Source organism: Passer domesticus, chromosome 7, assembly GCF_036417665.1.
Source record: "Passer domesticus isolate bPasDom1 chromosome 7, bPasDom1.hap1, whole genome shotgun sequence".
Taxonomy (NCBI): Eukaryota; Metazoa; Chordata; class Aves; order Passeriformes; family Passeridae; genus Passer; species Passer domesticus.
The window spans coordinates 61,912,542-61,932,421 of record NC_087480.1 but is presented as its reverse complement, the minus strand read 5'-3'; the positions used below and the strand labels follow the sequence as shown (position 1 = coordinate 61,932,421).

Here is a 19,880-nt window from a genome sequence, read left to right as displayed (position 1 = left end):
CAATCCTTTAAGTCTTAAAAATAATTTTAAATTTCAACAGCAAAAGACTTAGAAAACTTCCGGGTGCTTTCACAGAATCGTGGAATATCTTGGGCTGGATGGGACTCACAGGGATCATTGATCCAGACCACCAACAGTCCCACCCTGAGCATCCCTGGCAGCATCCAAACTCCTGGAGCTCTGGCAGCCTCGGGGCCGTGCCCATTCCCTGGGGAGCCTGGGCAGTGGCCAGCACGCTCTGAAAGAAGAAAGAACCGTACCCTGATCTCCACCCAGACCGTTCCCTCTGTTCCTGGAGCACAGCCCGACCCCCGGCTGTCCCCTCCTGGCAGGAGCTGTGCAGAGCCACAAGGGCCCTGAGCCTCCTTTGCTCCAGGCTCAGCCCCTTCCCAGCTCCTCAGGAATTCTCCAGCCCCTTCCCAGCTCCCTCAGGGATTCTCCAGCCCCTTCCCAGCTCCCTCAGGGATTCTCCAGCCCCTTCCCAGCTCCTCAGGGATTCTCCAGCCCCTTCCCAGCTCCCTCAGGGATTCTCCAGCCCCTTCCTAGCTCCCCCAGGGATTCTCCAGCCCCTTCCCAGCTCCTCAGGGATTCTCCAGCCCCTTCCCAGCTCCTCAGGGATTCTCCAGCCCCTTCCCAGCTCCTCAGGGATTCTCCAGCCCCTTCCCAGCTCCTCAGGGATTCTCCAGCCCCTTCCCAGCTCCTCAGGGATTCTCCAGCCCCTTCCCAGCTCCCTCAGGGATTCTCCAGCCCCTTCCGAGCTCCTCAGGGATTCTCCAGCCCCTTCCCAGCTCCCCCAGGGATTCTCCAGCCCCTTCCGAGCTCCTCAGGGATCCTCCAGCCCCTTCCCAGCTCCCCCAGGGATTCTCCAGCCCCTTCCCAGCTCCTCAGGGATTCTCCAGCCCCCTCCCAGCTCCCTCAGGGATTCTCCAGCCCCCTCCCAGCTCCCTCAGGGATTCTCCAGCCCCGTCCCCGCTCCCTCGCTCCCTGCCCAGCCCGGTTCCCGCTCCGTTCCCTCGGGCTCTGCCCTCTCTCGCTCCGCCTCTGCCGGCCCCGGGGCGGCTCCCGCCCTTCCCTCACATAAAGGCGGCGCGGCGCTGCCGGCTCCGTGTCCGCTCCGTGCCCGCTCCCCGCGGGAGCTGCCGGCCCCGGGATGAGCCCCTGGCAGCAGCGCCCGCCCAACGCCAGCGCGGCCGGCGGGCCGGGCCCGCGGGGGAACGGCACGGGCCGGGCGGCCGAGCGCGGCAGCGCCGTGTCCGTGGCCATCCCGCTGACCATGATGCTGACGGGCATCGTGGGCAATGCCCTGGCCATGCTGCTCGTGTCCCGCAGCTACCGCGCCAAGGGCAGCCGCAGGAAGCGCTCCTTCCTGCTGTGCATCGGCTCGCTGGCGCTCACCGACATGCTGGGCCAGCTGCTCACCAGCCCCATCGTCATCTCCGTGTACCTGTCGGGCCGGCCCTGGGCGGCCATGGACCCCTCGGGCCGCCTCTGCGACTTCTTCGGCTTCAGCATGACGGTGTTCGGGCTGTGCCCGCTGCTGATCGCCAGCGCCATGGCCGTGGAGCGGGCGCTGGCCATCCGCGCCCCGCACTGGTACGCCAGCCACATGAGCCCGCGGGCCGCCGAGCGCGGCCTGGCCGCCATCTGGGCCGCCGGCGTGGCCTTCGCGCTGCTGCCGCTGGCCGGGCTGGGCCGCTACGCGCTGCAGTGGCCCGGCACCTGGTGCTTCATCAGCACGGCCGGCGGCAGCGCCTTCGCCGCCGCCTTCGCCGCGCTGGGGCTGCTGTCCCTCGTGGTCACCGGCGCCTGCAACCTGGCCACCATCGAGGCGCTGGTGTCGCGCTGCCGCGCCAAGGCCGGCGCGCCGCAGCCCGGCTCCCGCTGGGGCCGCATCGCCACCGAGACGCTGCTGCAGCTGCTGGGCATCATGTGCGTGCTCTCGGCCTGCTGGGCACCGCTGCTGGTAGGTGCGGGGCAGCCCCGCGGAGTCCTCCGGGGCAGGAGCCAGCGGGGCACGGCAGGCTCGGGGCTCGCTGCTCCTGGGGACACCCATGGGCAGCGCCTCGGGAGGACAGCGGGGATGGGATGGGGACAGGGACACGGACACGGACAGGGACAGGGACACAGACAGGGCGTAGCACAGGAGCTGGAGAGGTCCCAGAGGAAACCAGCTGCAGGAAGCAGAGATAAAAGCAGGAGAACAAGGTTCTTGTGCACAGGAGAAAAGGGGGGTGTCAGGAGAGGCTCTGGGAGCGGGACGCTGCAGCCAGGTGGGATTTAGGGGTTTTTATTTGCTCCCGCCTTGCAGCAAAACTTGTGTCAGCGTTTCATGAGAAAACGCACAAGCCGTGACTCTGTGAGTGCCTTGTGGCTGGCAGCCTGTTGTGTTTGATTTACAGCAGCCTGCAGGGCTTGCCTTTAAGGATCTTTGCATTGCTTTCCACTATTTTGTTATTCCTTCCTTAAGAGCCCCTCCTCGTGATGTGGGAGTGGAGAAGGCAGAATCCACATCCTTGCTGAGTGGGACCAGGGCACACCCGGGGGTCTGGAATCCCCAAAGCCTGGGTTATTCTATCAGGGACTAGCAGGATTTTTGGAAAATGTGTACTTGGGCTCTCTGAGCAGGATGGGCTGAAGCTGGTTGAGGAAATGCTGAGGTTACGTGGAAGGTTCTTTCTGGCTGGAGTAGGAGTTTTGTTCATGTCCTGTCACCCCTGAGGGTTCACCAGCCTCGCAGCATGAGAGGAGAGCCCTGAGGTGGGGGAAGAGTTTCCTCCTCCCTCATAAGCAGGTAAATCAGTGAGGAAGCAGGGATTCCGCTTGGTGGTTTGGTGCCCTGGGCATTTCTGTGGTTTCAGAGGCAGGAGTCAGTCCACAGGCACGAGGGATTGCAGCAGCACTCGGAGGTGTGGAACTTCTTCTGTGGAGTTCTCACCTTCCAGACTCATGGCTGCGGGGGTATTTTTACAAATACACCTCCATTTTTGTACATAAACCTCCATTTACATGCTCCCCAACTTGTTCTGTACACCCCTGAAGTGCAGGTCAGGAATTAGAGACCAGATTTTTGGGGAAGTGACCACAGAGAATGCAAATGCCTTTTCAGTGAAAGCCAGCTCGTAGCAATCATTTAATTTAACCCGTAGCTGCAGCACTCAGCAGTTGTAAGAAACGGAGCTGCAATGGAAATCTGGCGCTTTACAGAGGAGGTTTTTTTGTTTCTGTGTTTTTTTTAAAGACATCTGAGTTTTGTAACTGAGAACTAATGGATCCTGGCAGCTGCTGCTGTGAGGTAAACAGCGCCCTCGCCACGCACGGTATTTTTAGAGCTGATCTGTTGATGTAAACGACAAAATCAAATGTGATTTAGCAGCAGAGGAGAGCTCTGACATCGTGGCTGTGCTCTGGAGGGCTCCTTGGAGCGTCCTGCACGTCTGGCTCTCTGCTGCCTTGGGAAGGAGGGAGGAGAGCAGACAGGGCAGGAATTGTTTCCTTTTTCCAAGCACACAGGAGCTTGTTGGACTCACAGGGAGCACCTGGGAGAACACCCCACTCCAGGGGGGTGTCCTGGTTTCCAGTTCACGCTGACCTGTTTGCTTTGGAGCGTGGACTGACAGGACACGGGGAATGGCTGCCCAGAGGGCAGGGTAGATGGGATATTGGAAGGAATTCCTGGCACAGGGTGCCCAGAGCAGCTGGGGCTGCCCCTGGATCCCAGGCCAGGCTGGACACTGGGGCTGGAGCACCTGGGACAGTGGGAGGTGTCCCTGCCAGGGCAGGGCTGGCACTGGGTGGCTCTGAGCTCCCTCCATCCCAAACCAGTCTGGGATAGCCCTGAGCTGGAGGGAAGCAGACAAATGACCCCGAGGTGAAATGGAGCGAGTTGTTCCTTGATTTCACGGAAACGCCGCTGCAGCACAACCTGGAATTATAATAATAATATTTCAGAGTTCCAGGCTACAAAATTACTCCTTCCCAGAGTTGTTCCCAAGTTATTTAAAGCCAAAATGCTCAGAAGTTCTGCTGCTCTTCCTGTTAAAATACTTCTGCTCCTTATCCCTCCTGGCAGACAGAAATTACAGACATATAAAACCACAGTCATGATAACAGTAAAGTTTTGGCTGCTCTTGTTGAATAAATCCAATCATCAGCATTTTGAGCCAGATTTTTAATGGCATGAATTATGTTGACTTTATTCCACCTGATGTTGTTCCTCTGCCTTGTGCAGGCTTTTAATCCATTTAGAAGACCAATACAGGCCATGATAAACAACCCCTAATGATATCAAACAAACAAAATTTCCAGTAGAGCAGCTGTTGGCCCAACAACTACTCCCATAAAGGGATATTACGTAATAAAACCAGAAAGGGGCAGCAGTTGTGTGCTTGGGAAATATATTTTTATTAGCCTGGTGGTTTTGGAGCTCCATCTGAAAAAGAGATGGCAGAGTCTGGACAGGGGCAGTGTGTGAAGAGCCAGGGAAGTGGTCAGGTTCTGGCAGTGTGGGTCTGGTGCTCCGCTGGCTCCTGCTGTGCTCTGGGTCTCTATCCATGTTTTTACAAAGCTCTGCATCCCTGTTTTCTCAAGGTTCTATCCATGGCTGCTTCTGTCAATGAAATGTCGTGGTAGAATCCTCAGCTGCTTCTGTTTAAAGAAACAAAAACAATGCTGTGCTGTCCACGCTGCCCTCCAGACTCAGCCCAGGCTTTCCAAGGTCAACACATGGCTATTGATCTGGCACCCAGAATATCCCTTGGAGTGGAAAAACCCTCCCTGGAGCCTCTGCTCCCGGTCACTGCGGCTCCGGCTGTCCCGGCCCGTGGGGACAGCAGCAGCCCAGCTGTGACCTGTGTGGTGACACAGCCCTGAGCAGGCTTCCTGTGGGACTGCAGGTTGGCCTGGCGCTTCCCAAAGGCCAGCGCTGGCAGTGATTCCCAGCGGCTCTGCTCCCTCGGGCTGTGCCAGCACATTTGGGGCTGGCTGCCAGTTCATCCGGGGCTGGAAGGGCTGGGAGTGCTGGCCTGTGCCCTGGGGCAGAGCTGGGGTGCATCCCTGGGCCTGGCATGGGGGTACATCCATGGCACTGGCACTGGGAGTGCATCCCTGGCATGGGGGTACATCCATGGCCCTGGGGGTGCATCCCTGGCACTGGGGTACATCCATGGCACTGGCACTGGGAGTGCATCCCTGGCATGGGGGTACATCCATGGCCCTGGGGGTGCATCCATGGCCCTGGCACTGGGAGCACACACAGCACAATGGACAGCCCTTTTCCACAGGGATCCCAGGCAGCATGCCTGGACAGCTGGGGCTCCAGGTCACGCCTAGGAAAGATTTGTGAGCAGAAAAAGGATCTGTTCAGGCAAACGAGGTGTTGAGGAGCCCTCCCACAGAATCCCATACAGGCTGGGCTTGGGAGGAGCCTTAAAGCTCATCCAGTTCCACGGGCAGGGCAGGGACACCTTCCAGCATCCCCGGCTGCCCCAAGCGCTGTCTGGGACACCTCAGGGATGCAGCCCCAGCTCTCTGCACGGCGCTGCCGCAGCTGTGGTGACACGGCCAGCAGCCCCTCAGCGCGTCCTTGTCGCTGTCCCTGCCAGGTGACCATGCTGCGGATGGTGTCGGAGCCGGCCGGGCCGTGCCGGGGCGGCTGGGAGCGCTGGGAGCCGCGCCGGGAGTGCAACCTGCCGCTGACGGCCGTGCGCCTGGCCTCGCTCAACCAGATCCTGGACCCCTGGGTGTACCTGCTGCTGCGCCGCTTCCTGCTGCGCCGCGTCTGCCAGGCCGCCAGCGCTGTCTCGCACTGCTCCAACGCCGAGTGCAGGGACAGGGACAGGGCCCTCACCCTGTCCGAGGAGATCCGCCGCACCGCGGCCTAGGGACACTGCACCACGGCCCGGGGACACCACCATGGCCTGGGGACACTGGGCAATGGCCTGGGGACACCACCATGGCCTGGGGACACCACCATGGCCTGGGGACACCACCATGGCCTGGGGACACCGCACCGCGGCCCGGGGACACCACCATGGCCTGGGGACACCACCATGGCCTAGGGACACCACCATGGCCTGGGGACACCACCATGGCCTGGGGACACTGGGCAATGGCCTGGGGACACCACCATGGCCTGGGGACACCACCATGGCCTGGGGACACCACCATGGCCTGGGGACACTGGGCAATGGCCTGGGGACACCACCATGGCCTGGGGACACCACCATGGCCTGGGGACACCGCACCGCGGCCCGGGGACACCACCATGGCCTGGGGACACCACCATGGCCTGGGGACACCGCACCGCGGCCCGGGGACACCACCATGGCCTGGGGACATCCAACAATGGCCTGGGGACACCGCACCGCGGCCTGGGGACACCACCATGGCCTGGGGACACCGCACCACGGCTTGGGGACATCCAGCAATGGCCTGGAGACACTGCACCATGGCCTGAGGGACATCCAACAATGGCCTGGAGACACTGCACCGTGGCTTGGGGACATCCAGCAATGTCCTGAGGACACTGCACCACGGCCTGGGGACATCCAACAATGGCCTGGGGACATCCAACAATGGCCTGGAGACATCCCACAGTGGCCTGGGGACATCCAACAATGGCCTGGGGACACTGCACAATGGCCTGGGGACATCCCACAGTGGCCTGAGGGGACATCCAACAATGGACTGAGAGGACATTCCCACAGTGGCCTGAGGGACACTGCACAATGGCCTGAGGGGACATTCCCACAGCTCCGGGAGCTGCAGCCACCTGGAAACCCTCCTGGAATCTGCTCCCTGCTGGCATCCTCTCGGTGTCACTGCTTGGACCCAGAGTGCCACATTCTTCCTGCAGAAGTGCTGGGATACAGCAGGACAGGACACTCCACGGTCACTGGTGGCTGAGCTGCACAAAGGGATGAGGACAGTCCACGGTCCCTGCAGAACAGGATGAGGACAGTCCATGGTCCCTGCAGAATGGGATGAGGACAGTCCATGGTCCCTGCAGAACGGGATGAGGACAGTCCATGGTCCCTGCAGAACGGGATGAGGACAATCCATGGTCACTGCAGAATGGGATGAGGACAGTCCATGGTCACTGCAGAACAGGATGAGGACAGTCCATGGTCCCTGCAGGATGGGATGAGAACGGTCCATGGTCACTGCCACTGGTGGCTGAGATGCAGAACTGGATGAGGACATTGCATGGTCCCTGCAAATAGGATGAGGACATTCCCTGGTCACTGCCACTCGTGGTGAGATGCACAGTGGGAGGTCTTGTGGGCCTAAAGTGGAGCCTGAGGGGGCTTCTCTTGTTTTAAGGTGGAAAAAATTGCTTTCCTGACAGCCAACAGACTGTAGAGATGGAATTACTACGGGGAGTCACTCCTGAGAATGTTTAATACTAACATGTCCTTCAGACAGTCCTTCCTCCTCTTTTCTGGAGGGGCAAGGGGAGACAGGGAGAAAAACTACAGGAATAAGGAAAAGAAATGAAATTTGATTGGATTTCAGTGTCTTGAAACTGAGCAGGGGTGGTGGCAGTGGGGGAACATCCATCCCTTCCAGGAACTGAAGGCAGCACGAGCTCCTGAGTCACAGATGTGTGCTGATAAACACTTGAGGAGGGTTCACACTGGGGCCGGGGGAGAAATCCCTGATTTTTCCCTGTGGAATGCCCAGGCAGGCTGGAATTGCTGCTTGCACAGCACCCTCGGAGCTGCTGGAGGGAGAGGGGCTGGAGAAGGGGCTGTGCTCGTGCTCTCCTGGGAAGTGCCCCTGTCCAGGCACCATGGCAAAGTGCTGTGTGAGGAGTGGGGTTGGCACTCGGTCCCTGCAGCGCCCTGCAGGGTGGCCAGAGCAGCTCAGAGAGCTCAGCTCCTCCTCCAGAAACACAAATGTGGCAGCTCCGGGAGGTTTTAAACTGCAGCAGACTGGAAGTGTCAGAATTTGTCAGGTCTTTTCCCAAAGAAACTTCCATGGTTTAGTTACAAACTCAGTTCCAATCCATTTGTGCCACATCTGAAACTTTTTTTATAAAAAAACAGCTGTGTCTTAACGCATTTTCTTCACCCTTCTGGAGCTGACAGCCTCTCATGTCTCCTGTTTTGTGGCCTTTGGGGGAAGTTAAATGCAAACACAATAAAATACAGCTGATATTCCATGTGCCAGGCACTGTGGAATTCAGGGGTCTTACAGACAAATGAAGTCCTGCATCTATGAGGAATTTCTTGCACAGAACCCGTACTTTTACTCTATTTAATTTGTTTATAAAAGTTAACTCCTCAGCAAAGAATCTGTGCCTTCATTTTTGTTCTGCATTGTCCAATTCGTGTCCGCATAAATCTGATTTTGTCCAGGTGATGTCTGAGTCCAGCCTAAAAGCCAAGGTTTAGCTGTAATTGAAGACCCAGCCTAAAACCAATGGATTAAATGCCTTTTTTAGTTGGAGCTGCTGGAGCCTGCTCTGTGCTGAGCTGCTCCTGGGTGTAACAACTACAGGCTCATCAGTGCTTCGGTTACTAGAGATGGAATTGCTTTAGGGGAAAATATGGGCTCAGAAAAGTGCCTTGCTGGGGTCAGACTGTCTTGCTGGAATGATGTGGGGCTGGAAAAAGCCCGTGGTGTGCCGAGGATCCCTTTTGTTCCCTCTGTGTACTTTTCCTCTGGGAAAGAGCTCAGCGGAGCCGCTCACTTGTGAAATATGTCGGGATGACCTCAGCCGCCTGCACCGGCCCTGCTGGCACATTCCTGGCTCTGGGATGGTCTGGGATCAGCCTCGGTGAGAGGAGGGCTGGGGAAGAGGGAACCCACCCTGTGATCCGCTCCTTTGTAGGAGGAGCAGGGTGCTGTGTCTGAGCACCATGGATCCCGCACGGAAAACCGGGAATGCGACACTGGGGAGGGCCCTCCAGGAGATCCAGGTCCTTAATGCCATAAGTGTATTTATGTGAACTCCAGTTCACAGGAAACAATGCCTTTTGTCATGAATATTCACAGGGTTTGGGGTGGGCACCCGGTGCTGGGGTAAAAGGAAGAAGCTGCTTCATCAAAATGGGAAGGGATGGGAGCCTTGTCCAGATGGGAAGGGATGGGAGCCTTGTCCAAGTGGGAAGGGATGGGAGCTTCCCATTTGTTTCCAGGAGAGGAGGAGTGGGAGCTGTGCCCCTAGCCACGGCTCTGTGAGGGGCTGCCCTTCCTGAACCCCATCCAAGGAGCTGAAGCACACCTGGGAGCTTCCATCCCCATGTTCCTGGCACGGGAAGCCGTGTTTGTGGCGTTTCTGTAACGATGCCTCTCCAGCTGCTCTCTCTGTGTTGCTCCTCTACCCGAGGCGTTCTGGGAGCCGCAGGGCACAGGAGATCCACCTGGAGATGCTGGCTAGCCTGCCAGCCACCCCTGTGTGTGTCCCAGAGCCCAGCATGTTGGAGCAGTGACAATAAAAACCAGAGTGACCCCGGGCAGAGCAGATTTTATCTGCCCAGTGATCCAGGAACCTCCTGCAGGAGCTGCTCTGCTGGGAATTACAGCCCTGGATCCCCTGGGGAGCACAGCACCTGCACCCCAACCCCAAAAACCCACTGGGGAGCACAGCACCTGCACCCCAACCCCAAAAATCCCCTGGGGAGCACAGCATCTGCACCCCAACCCCAAAAACCCACTGGGGAGCACAGCACCTGCACCCCAACCCCAAAAACCCACTGGGGAGCACAGCACCTGCACCCCAACCCCAAAAATCCCCTGGGGAGCACAGCACCTGCACCCCAACCCCAAAAATCCCCTGAGGAGCACAGCACCTGCACCCCAACCCCAAACCCAGCTCAGGCTCTGCAGTATCCCAACAGAGGTGAATCATCTGCAGCCCCCCTGCCAAGGCTGTTCCCATGTTTTTATCCCATTATCCCTATTATTTTACTGGGGTTTTGCATTTTGGAGTTTAACAGGAACTGTTTGAGCTCCTCAGGCAGGTTGGCGCAGGGGAGCAGCACTGGGATGGGCACCCCAGCCCAGCAGAATGGGAAATCCCTGATTGCCACGGGGTCTGAACCAGCGCAGGAGTTCCAGGCAGGCACATGCCAGAATCCCTGAGGCTGGAAAAGCCCTCCCAGGCACTGAGTCCAACCTGTGACCAATCCCCAGCTTGTCACCAGCCCAGAGCCCTGCGTGCCACATCCAGGCCTTCCTTGGACACCTGCAGGGATGGGCACTCCATGAAATCCCATATTAAATTTCCCAGGTGATGGCAGGAACGCCTCAGAGCCAGCTCCAGCCCCCACTGGACGGCTGGGTTTGAGTTTCCCTTTATCACTTTGATCTCGGTTTAAAAAAAAACCCAACAAAAGGCAACAGAGAACCCGGGTTTGAAAACGAGCAGAACAGAGGAGAGGTGTGAGGGCAGAGACAGAGCTGGGACCACAAAAGGCAAATCTCTCTGATCTTCAGCAGCAGCAGGAAGAGCGTCAGCTCTTGGTTGCCCAGAGACAGTAGAAAGCTGCCCAAAACTGTGCTGTCAGGACAAACAGCTCCTTCAAGATGCACCAGGCTCTGCCCAGAGTTACAGGAGCCTGGGATCCCACAGAATCCAGACTGGGCTGGGCTGGGAGGGAGCTCAGAGCCACCCAGTGCCACCCTGCCCTGGCAGGGACACCTCCCACTGTCCCAGGTGCTCCAGCCCCAGTGTCCAGCCTGGCCTTGGGCACTGCCAGGGATCCAGGGGCAGCCACAGCTGCTCTGGCAATTCTATTCCAGGGCCTGCCCATCCTGCCAGGGAGCAATTCCTAATTCCCAATACCCCATGCATCCCTGAGTTACAGAAGTGTGTGTTCCAGGATCACCCCCTGCTCCAGGTCCTCCATGGAGTTCCCACCCCGCTCCAGTCCCTCCCCTGGCACATTTCCCAGAGCTGTTGTTGGGGGCTGCGGGGCTGGCCAGGTGTGTCCAGGCTGGGCTGGACTCTGCCAGCAGCTCCACACTTCAGGCTCTGCAGGCTCCTGCTGGGCACCACAAACTGCAGATTTCCCTGCTCAGCGTGGCTTACAGATTAACTCTGCTGCTGCTGCTGCTGCTCCTGGGCTGTGTCTGGGCAGCTCCCCGAGCCAGCCCTGCCTTCCCTGGGGCACTTCGGGTTCTCCAGGGATGGAGCCAAAAGGAGAATTAATCCTGAGCTCGGCCGGGCTCGTCAGCAGCACAGAGCAGCTGAGCCCCCCCTGCACTGCAGGGCACAACATGAAAGAGCTGCTCTGAATATGAAATACGTCAAATATGCCCGAATGCATTTTGTAAAAGACAATGTATTTATGTTTGGGGCTGCTTTGTTTGAAGAATCCATCATGGCCAGGGATAGCAGCCCCAGTTATTTTTGTTCCTGTAAACACAGCGGCTGGACAGACCTTGCCCCCCTCCCCACGCGGGCTGCTGGCTCCAGGAGCCACAGCTCTCCCGTGCATCCATCAGGACACATCCCGGCACTGTGACAGCTCTGGGCTGGCAGATGGAAGGAAGGAAGAGTTCATCCCTGCTTGGAGAGGATTGCAGCGCGGGCTGCAGCGCTCCGTGCTGTGTGGGACAGGTTGCATTTTGCCTGATGCGTCTGAGTTCCTGGCTCCGAGCAGGCCCCGAGGAACAGAGGCAAAAACAAGCCTGGAAACCCTCTGCCCACATTTGGGCACGGCTGTGTCCCGCCCTGGCCTCAGGGGGAGGTCAGAGCCTGGCAGTGCCACCAGGGAGCTGCGCCCAGCCTCTGTTCCTGGGGCTGACAGGGATCTGCAGCCTCTAAAGGCCACAACTTTAAACACTGAAACACAAAGGAACGGTCCGGGGACCTGTGAATGGCACAACTTTGAACATTCAAACCCAAAGGAACGGTCTGGGGACCTGTGAATGCCACAACTTTGAACATTCAAACCCAAAGGAACGGTCTGGGGACCTGTAAATGGCACAGCTTTAGACACTCAAACCAAAGGAAGGGTCTGGGGACAAGGTGAGGATGGGTTGGGCTCAGTGGTCCTGGAGGTCTTTCCCAACCCCGGTAACTCTGTGATTCTGTGGCTCTTTGAAGCACTGGTCAGCTGTGGCACACGCCTGTCCCGAGGGCAGGACACGGCCAGCTCTGCAGGACATCTCTGGCAGAGTGGAAAGCAGCAGGGCTCAGTGGCCCAGGGCAGAGCAGCCCCCGCTGCCCAGCTGCCCCTCCCGGCGTGTTTATTGACACTGTGCACGTCCCACGCCGTGCTCAGGGTACAAAGGCACCCCCAGCAAAAACAGCCGAGAGCCAAAGCCAGTTAATGGCACGGCTAAAATCAGGGCTTTCTCTAAAGAGACAACGGAAAGAAACCCCAGAGCATCAAGATCCCGCCACAGCTGAATTTCTGGATGTCAGCGGAGCTCACACCCCTCGGGGGGGTGGATCAAGGTGTGCTCAGGCACGGGGGGCACACGGGGGGCACACACGGGGGGGCACACACGGGGAGCACACACGGGGAGCACACACGGGGGGCACACGGGGGCACACACGGGGCACACACGGGGGGCACACACGGGGGGCACACACGGGGGGCACACACGGGGAGCACACACGGGGAGCACACGGGGGGCACACACGGGGAGCACACACGGGGGGCACACGGGGGCACACACGGGGCACACACGGGGGGCACACACGGGGGGCACACACGGGGGGCACACACGGGGAGCACACACGGGGAGCACACGGGGGGCACACACGGGGAGCACCCCTTGGCTGCCGGAGCCGCCCTGGGGCCCGGGGGGACCCGGTCCCCCCACGGGAGCCACCGAGCCGCTGCCAGGGGACAGGACCCCCGGCACAGCTCGTGCTGGCTCCGGTGCCTTCCCGGGGCCGCTCGGGAATCCCGTGCAGGGCAGAGGACGGGCCCCGAGGTGGGCACAGCTGATCCGGGCACAGCCGAGCCACAGCCAGTCTCGCTGTCGCTGTTTGTCCCCATCCCCGCTGGCACGGCTCCCGCCGCGCTGGCACGGGCCGGTCCGGGTGCGCAGGGAGGATCGGAGCGGTTCCCCAACAATGGCACGGTTAATGATTGAGCCGCTGCTGCCGCAGCCCGGCACCGCGGGCACCGCGGGCACCGTGTCCCCGCTGTCCCCGGTATTCCCGGTATGCCCGCTGTCCCAGTGTGCCCTATGTCCCCAGTGTCCCCAGTGTTCCCGGTGTCCCCAGTGTCCCCTCGTGTCCCCTCTGCTCTGTGCTGGGCCCTGCAGCCACCAGGCTCACCCCAGCCAGATGCCCCTGGCCAGGAGGGCATTTCAATTCCTGTTTCCCACTTGATCCACAGGTCCCCGTGCCCCCTGGACATCAGTTGTCCTTGGCTTTTGCCACCTTGGAGTGCAAGCCTGGAATCAGTCACTCGGTGCTGCTGGCTGATCTCTTCCATCATCTTCTCCAGTCGTGTTTAGAAACACCAGGGACCAAATTCCCCCTCATTTTGACACAAATAATTTTAATTAGCGTATTAAAATTGATCTCTTGCCATCACCCTGTCACCTGCCTTCAACTGCATTTACAAAATGCCCTTTTCCCATCCCTAACCTCTCTGCCTGGGATCCCTGGGGAGTGTCCCAGGAGTGTCCCAGGGTGTCCCTGGGTGTCCAGGCAGGCCTTGCCCATGTGGCAGTCCCCTGCCTGCCTGCAGGCCTCAGTCCTGCCCGTGCTGTGCCTGTCACAGCCAGAGCTGCTCCTCAGTGCTGGGAACTCTGCTGGCTGGGAAGGAAGAGCTCGGCAGGAGCTGCACAGCCCCTGGACCCCAGCTGCTCCCTCCTGACACAACAGGCATTTAGCAAGGCCTGGCACCCCGATTTTCCTTCCCAAAACAGCCGGGGTGAGCAACGCCCCAGCCATGAGAGCTGCTCCCCACATCAGAGGGTTTGTGCAAGCGTGACCCTGGATTGCACGGTGCAGCAGACACGGGTGCCCACGGGACATTCCCGATCTGCTTCCCAGCACTGCTCCTCGGGAGACTCACCCCGGGCTCACCCCAGGCACGACCTCTCCCACACTGGGAGCTGCCACCGTTGGGAAAGGCTGCTGGGAGGGCACGGGCTGCCCTTCCAGGGGCTGGCATTCCAGGGGCTGGCATTCCAAGGGTTGGTGTTCTAGGGGCTGCTCTTCCAGGGGCTGGCATTCCAGGGGTTGGCATGCTAGGGGCTGGCATTCCAAGGGTTGGTGTCCCAGGAGCTGACACTCCAAGGGCTGCTGCTCCAGAGGCTGGTGTGCCATGGCACAGTGAGGTGTCGCCAAGGTGAGGGGCCACCAAGCCCCACCCAGGCCAGCCCCGGGGGCTGTCGCTGTCACTGCCCCGCTGCAGCACAGCCCAGCTTCATTCCCAAAGCCCCTGGGGCTATCCGTGCCAAGCTGTCACTGTGAGCTCCCCAACCCAGCCCGTGCTGGGGACACCCGTGCTGCAGGGCCACCTGTGGCCTTCCCCCGGTTCTTCCTGTTTGTGTCCAGCAGCACAGAGCTGAGCTGCTCTCCCCTGGTGTCCCCGGTGTCCCCGGCATCCCAGTATCCCCAGTTCTTCCCATCAGTTCTCCCTGTTTGAGTCCCGCAGCACAGAGCTGGAGCCAAAGCCCATCAGCTCCCTCCCGGGATGTCCCTCGTGCCCCAAGCCCGGCTGTGGGGTGAGCTCGGTGGTGCTGCTGTCCCTGCTGACCCTGGCGGGGTCACCTGGGGCAGGTGACAGCTGCCCGGGGTTGGGGCACGGCTGCAGGGAGAGCCCTGGGGCTGCCTTGGGGCCGTGTTTGTGTCTGCAGCTGCTCGTGGCTGATCCTCTGGAGGACGCGGTGTTACCCTGGCACAGGGAGCGTGCTGAAATCCTGCTGAGGTTTCCCAAGATGCTGGCAGGCCCGGCAGGGCCGGGTTGTGCAATGGCAGCGGCGGGGACATCACTCCCTGTCTGTGCCGCAGGGAGGGCAGGCTCGGTGCTGCTGCCACCGCCTGGCTCTGCGAGGTGTCCTGGCACAGGGGACGAGACGGGCTCTGCAGCCCCTGCAGCCCCTGCAGCCCCTCCAGCCCTCCCAGCCCCTGCAGCCCCTGCAGCCCCTGCAGCCCCTCCAGCCCCTCCAGCCCCTCCAGCCCTCCCAGTCCTTCCAACCCCTCCAGCCCCTCCATCCCCTCAGCCCCTCCAGCCCTTCCAGCCCCTCCAGCCCTCCCAGCCCCTCCAGCCCTCCCAGCCCCTCCAGCCCCTCCATCCCCTCAGCCCCTCCAGCCCCTGCAGCCCCTCCAGCCCTTCCAGCCCCTCCAGCCCCTGCAGCCCCTCCAGCCCCTGCAGCCCTTCCAGCCCCTCCATCCCCTCAGCCCCTCCAGCCCCTCCAGCCCCTCCAGCCCTTCCAGCCCCTCCAGCCCTCCCAGCCCCTCCAGCCCTTCCAGCCCCTCCAGCCCCTGCAGCCCCTCCAGCCCCTGCAGCCCTTCCAGCCCCTCCATCCCCTCAGCCCCTCCAGCCCCTCCAGCCCCTCCAGCCCTTCCAGCCCCTCCAGCCCTCCCAGCCCCTCCAGCCCTTCCATCCCCTCCAGCCCCTCCAGCCCCTGCAGCCCCTCCAGCCCTTCCAGCCCCCCAGCCCCTGCAGCCCCTCCAGCCCCTCCAGCCCCTCCAGCCCCTCCAGCCCCTCCAGCCCCTCCAGCCCTTCCAGCCCTCCCAGCCCTCCCAGCCCCTCCAGCCCTTCCAGCCCCCCAGCCCCTGCAGCCCTTCCAGCCCCTCCAGCCCCTCCAGCCCCTCCAGCCCCTCCAGCCCCTCCAGCCCCTCCAGCCCCTCCAGCCCCTCCAGCCCCTCCAGCCCCTCCAGCCCTTCCAGCCCTCCCAGCCCCTCCAGCCCTCCCAGCCCTTCCAGCCCCTCCAGCCCTCCCAGCCCCTCCAGCCCTTCCATCCCCTCCAGCCCCTCCAGCCCTTCCAAGGCCAGGCTGGACACTGGGGCTGGAGCACCTGGGGCAGTGGAAGTGTCCCTGCCATGGCAGGGTGGCACTGGGTGGGATTTGAGCTCCAACCAAACCCAGACTGGCATTCCGGGATTCCGTGATCTTCCACCTTTTGATTTCACTTCTCATTCCCAGGGTTCCCACACCTCCCCATGGATGGAGTCCCATGGGGGGGCTCAGGTTCCCTGCAGGGCCCTGTGGCTCTGGGACTGGGGTTTGTGATGGATTTTGAGGCCAGGATCTCTGGGCTCACCAGGGCTGGAGCAGGACCATGCACAGGGCAGGGGAGGGGACAAGGCTGAGCCCCCTGAGCCCCCCTTGCATGGCCTCCCCTGATCTCAACCCCACAGAGCTCTGGGGACCCCCTAAAGTGCAGTGGGAACGGGCTGGGTGGGTGGCTGGGGCAATCCCTGCCTGTCCCTGTCACGTTTTAAGGCATGACCTCAGCACAACTCCCATTTCTGCAGAGCTCCAGCGCCATTCCCAACACGCTGGGTGTCCTGGAGGCTGCTCCTGGCAGGGCCGGGGCCAGCCCAGCCCAGGGCTGCACCTTGGTTTCCCAGCAGGATCACGGAGCACTGTAAATTAAGCACGAGAGCCACAATTTATTCCTTTTTTGGGAAGCTTGTATGTCCAAAACATCCCCGCTGCAAATCCTCCCCCTCCGAAGGCAGAGGGGAACCCAGCCCACGAGGGCTGAGCCCGAGGCAGCAGAGATTTTATTTGTGCTTTGCTCACTATTTACGGGGGTTTAATTAAGCTTCTAATGTTACTTTATACCCAGGCAGGTTTAATTTCCCTGAGTTCCCAGTGAGGCTGCCCAAGGCAGAGCAGCCCAGTGGTTCCCAGCAGGATGGAGAGCCACAAAGTGCCCTGCTCTGCCATGTTCTGTGGCCACGCTGAAAAGGAATGGTTTTGGTTTTCCATTCTGAAAAGGAATGGTTTGGTTCTTCATTCTGAAAAGGAATGGTTTGGGTTTTCCATTCTGAAAAGGAATGGTTTGGTTCTTCATTCTGAAAAGGAATGGTTTTGGTTTTCCATTCTGAAAATGAATGGTTTGGTTTTCCATTCTGAAAAGGAATGGTTTTGGTTTTCCATTCTGAAAAGGAATGGTTTTGGTTTTCCATTCTGAAAAGGAATGGGTTTGGTTTTTCATTCTGAAAAGGAATGGTTTGGGTTTTCATTCTGAAAAGGAATGGTTTGGTTTTTCATTCTGAAAAGGAATGGGTTTGGTTTTCCATTCTGAAAGGAATGGGTTTGGTTTTCCATTCTGAAAAGGAATGGTTTGGGTTTTCATTCTGAAAAGGAATGGTTTGGTTTTTCATTCTGAAAAGGAATGGGTTTGGTTTTCCATTCTGAAAGGAATGGGTTTGGTTTTCCATTCTGAAAAGGAATGGTTTGGGTTTTCATTCTGAAAAGGAATGGTTTGGGTTTTCCATTCTGAAAAGGAATGGTTTGGGTTTTCATTCTGAAAAGGAATGGTTTGGTTCTTCATTCTGAAAAGGAATGGTTTGGGTTTTCATTCTGAAAAGGAATGGTTTGGGTTTTCCATTCTGAAAAGGAATGGTTTGGGTTTTCATTCTGAAAAGGAATGGTTTGGTTTTCCCTTCTGAAAAGGAATGGTTTGGGTTTTCATTCTGAAAAGGAATGGTTTGGTTCTTCATTCTGAAAAGGAATGGTTTGGTTTTCCATTCTGAAAAGGAATGGTTTGGGTTTTCATTCTGAAAAGGAATGGTTTGGTTTTCCCTTCTGAAAAGGAATGGTTCAGTCCCAGTCTCACCTGTTTTTCCTTTCCCCCTCAGTCTCCAGTGTCTGCTGAGAGCTGGGTGAGCTTGTTCCCCGTTCCACTGCTGGGAGCTGCAGCCACTCCCTGGGAACAGAATTCCATCCTTCCCACGGGCCCAAAGCCACTGGGGAGCAGAACAGCTCCCGAGGCTCGATGTGAGAGCACCTGGGGAGCCTGGCCTGGCCGAGGCTCAGGGCACCAGGTCAGGGCTGGCTCCTCCTGGCAGCACCTCAGCGGGCTGCAGAGCTCAGCCGGGCAGAGGGAGGAGGAGCACAGCCTGAAAAAGGAGGGAAAAAACTTTTAAAATAAACATAAAATATTAAAAAGCAGAAAATGTACTTCTGTCACAGCTTTGTCCAACTTCCAACACTACTTCCAGTTCCAAGTTTTGTTTGAATCCACCCAGTCATGAGAAAAGGGGAAACGCTGAGCCCTGGAGGGGCAATTTCCAGGGAAGAGAAGGGGTGACCCAGACATTCCATGGCAGAGGGTGAACCAAGGTGATGTCATGGTGATGTCACGATGATGTCACGGTGATTCATGGCAAAGGCAACTGCAGCCTTTGCCTTCAGCACCTGCCCACGTGGAATGCAGGTGCCCCCTCAGCACCTCTTCCCAGCACCCTGTGGGGTTTGTATTCCATGTTGGATTCCATTTCCAGTTGGGTTTGGTTTCCATCTTGGATTTCATTTCCAGTTGGGTTTGTATTCCATATTGGGTTTTATTTCCAGTTGGATTTCATTTCCAGTTGGGTTTGGTTTCCATGCTGGATTCCATTTCCAGTTGGGTTTGGTTTCCGTGCTGGATCCGAGCATCCCCCGGACTTTGTGGGGCACGACCCAGCCAGTGACATTTGCTGTCTGCCCCCCGTTTTGCGGCTCTTTCGGGAAGATTTCCCTGCAGGGTTTCTGGCAGGGCTTTGGGAAGAGCTGCCTCCCCGAGGGCAGAGCCGGTCCCGGGCAGCGCTTGGAGCCCGGCCTGGAGGGATGCTGCACTCCCCCTGCCCCGCTCCTGCCAGCCCCACAGGCTCTGGGAGACAGGGCAGGTGGCCCTGGAGGGGAGAGGGGGTGGAACGTTTCCCGTTTCCCAACAGGAAGGGCAGCTCAGGGAAATTCAGCCCTGCTCCGCTGAATTATTGCACGGGCTGGTTTCTGCAGAACACAAATAGCACATTTACCCCCATAAAGACATTAATAATCCACAGGCTGCAGTCTGAAAGGTGTTTCTTTTATTCTAAGTGTTTGCAGAGCGAAATTAAACTGCTGTAAGCACTGAAGAAAGGTAATTTATTTTTGTTTCCATTTTCCCTTTCAACCATGGCATTAAATATTAACTGCAGCGTATTTTACCAAGCACACCAATTCATTTCCTGTGGGGGCAGAACCAAACAGCCTCCACGGAGCTCTGATGGCCATAATGAAGCCCTGCATTAATCAGAGCAGTGGAGCAGGTACCCAGAGCAGTGGCCCTGGGTGGAACACCCCCCAGCATCCCGATTTCCAGAGCTGCTCTCAGATCCCCCTTCTCAGCAGCCTCTGCCTCTCCTGAGGCTGAGCTGCTGAGCCTGGGCTTGGCGTGTCCCTGTGCTCAGCAGGGGCACACGGGGCACTCTCTGCTCCCCGGGGCCACCCCACACAGCCCCCAGCCCTCCCTCTGCCAGGGCTCCTGGCCCAGCCGGGCTTCTCCCAGAGCCCAGACCCGCCCTGATCCTGCTCTGGGGCCTAAAGCTGGGCAGGAAGAGAAGGGGGAACCTCCAGGGACAGCTGGGGGGCTTTGTGCCCCCTCAGCAGGAATTCAGCTCTGAAGGGACAGTGTCTCTTCCCAAAGGACAGCACAGCCTCCAGTGCAGGTGGGGAACAGGGGAGAAGTCAGCCTTGTTTTTAGGACGAGCCGCAGGAAAGGAAGAACCTGCTAACTCACAGAGTTAATTAGGTTGGAAAAGCTCTCCCAGAGCATCAAAGCCAGCCCCTGGCCCAGCCCCACCTTGTCACCAGCCCGGAGCTCTGCGTGCCACGGCCACTGCCCCATTCCTGCTCCCGTCTGCAACATCCGGACATTTTATCTGGGCCACATCTGTGCATTTCCACACTTCCCAGTGGGTGCTGGGGACTGGCTCGATGACCCTGTGGGTCCTTTCCAGCCCGGGATATTCTGTGACT

At 59.0% G+C, this 19,880-nt stretch overlaps 1 protein-coding gene across 1 annotated transcript; it reads left to right on the top strand.

The window, feature by feature from the left end:
• The first annotated feature begins 1,093 nt into the window (after positions 1–1,093).
• PTGER3 (prostaglandin E receptor 3) lies at positions 1,094–8,029 on the top strand. The gene is made up of 2 exons (XM_064429212.1): positions 1,094–1,963; positions 5,601–8,029. The coding sequence occupies exons 1-2, from the start codon at positions 1,151–1,153 to the stop codon at positions 5,877–5,879; spliced, it is 1,092 nt and encodes a 363-aa protein (XP_064285282.1). The 5' UTR covers positions 1,094–1,150; the 3' UTR covers positions 5,880–8,029.
• Positions 8,030–19,880: the final 11,851 nt, after the last annotated feature.

Coding starts and splice junctions, on each gene's coding strand:
- PTGER3 (XM_064429212.1), top strand. CDS start 1,151: ATGAGCCCCTGGCAGCAGCGCCCGCCCAACGCCAGCGCGGCCGGCGGG. Junction 1,964..5,600: donor CCTGCTGGGCACCGCTGCTG/GTAGGTGCGGGG, acceptor TGTCCCTGCCAG/GTGACCATGCTGCGGATGGT.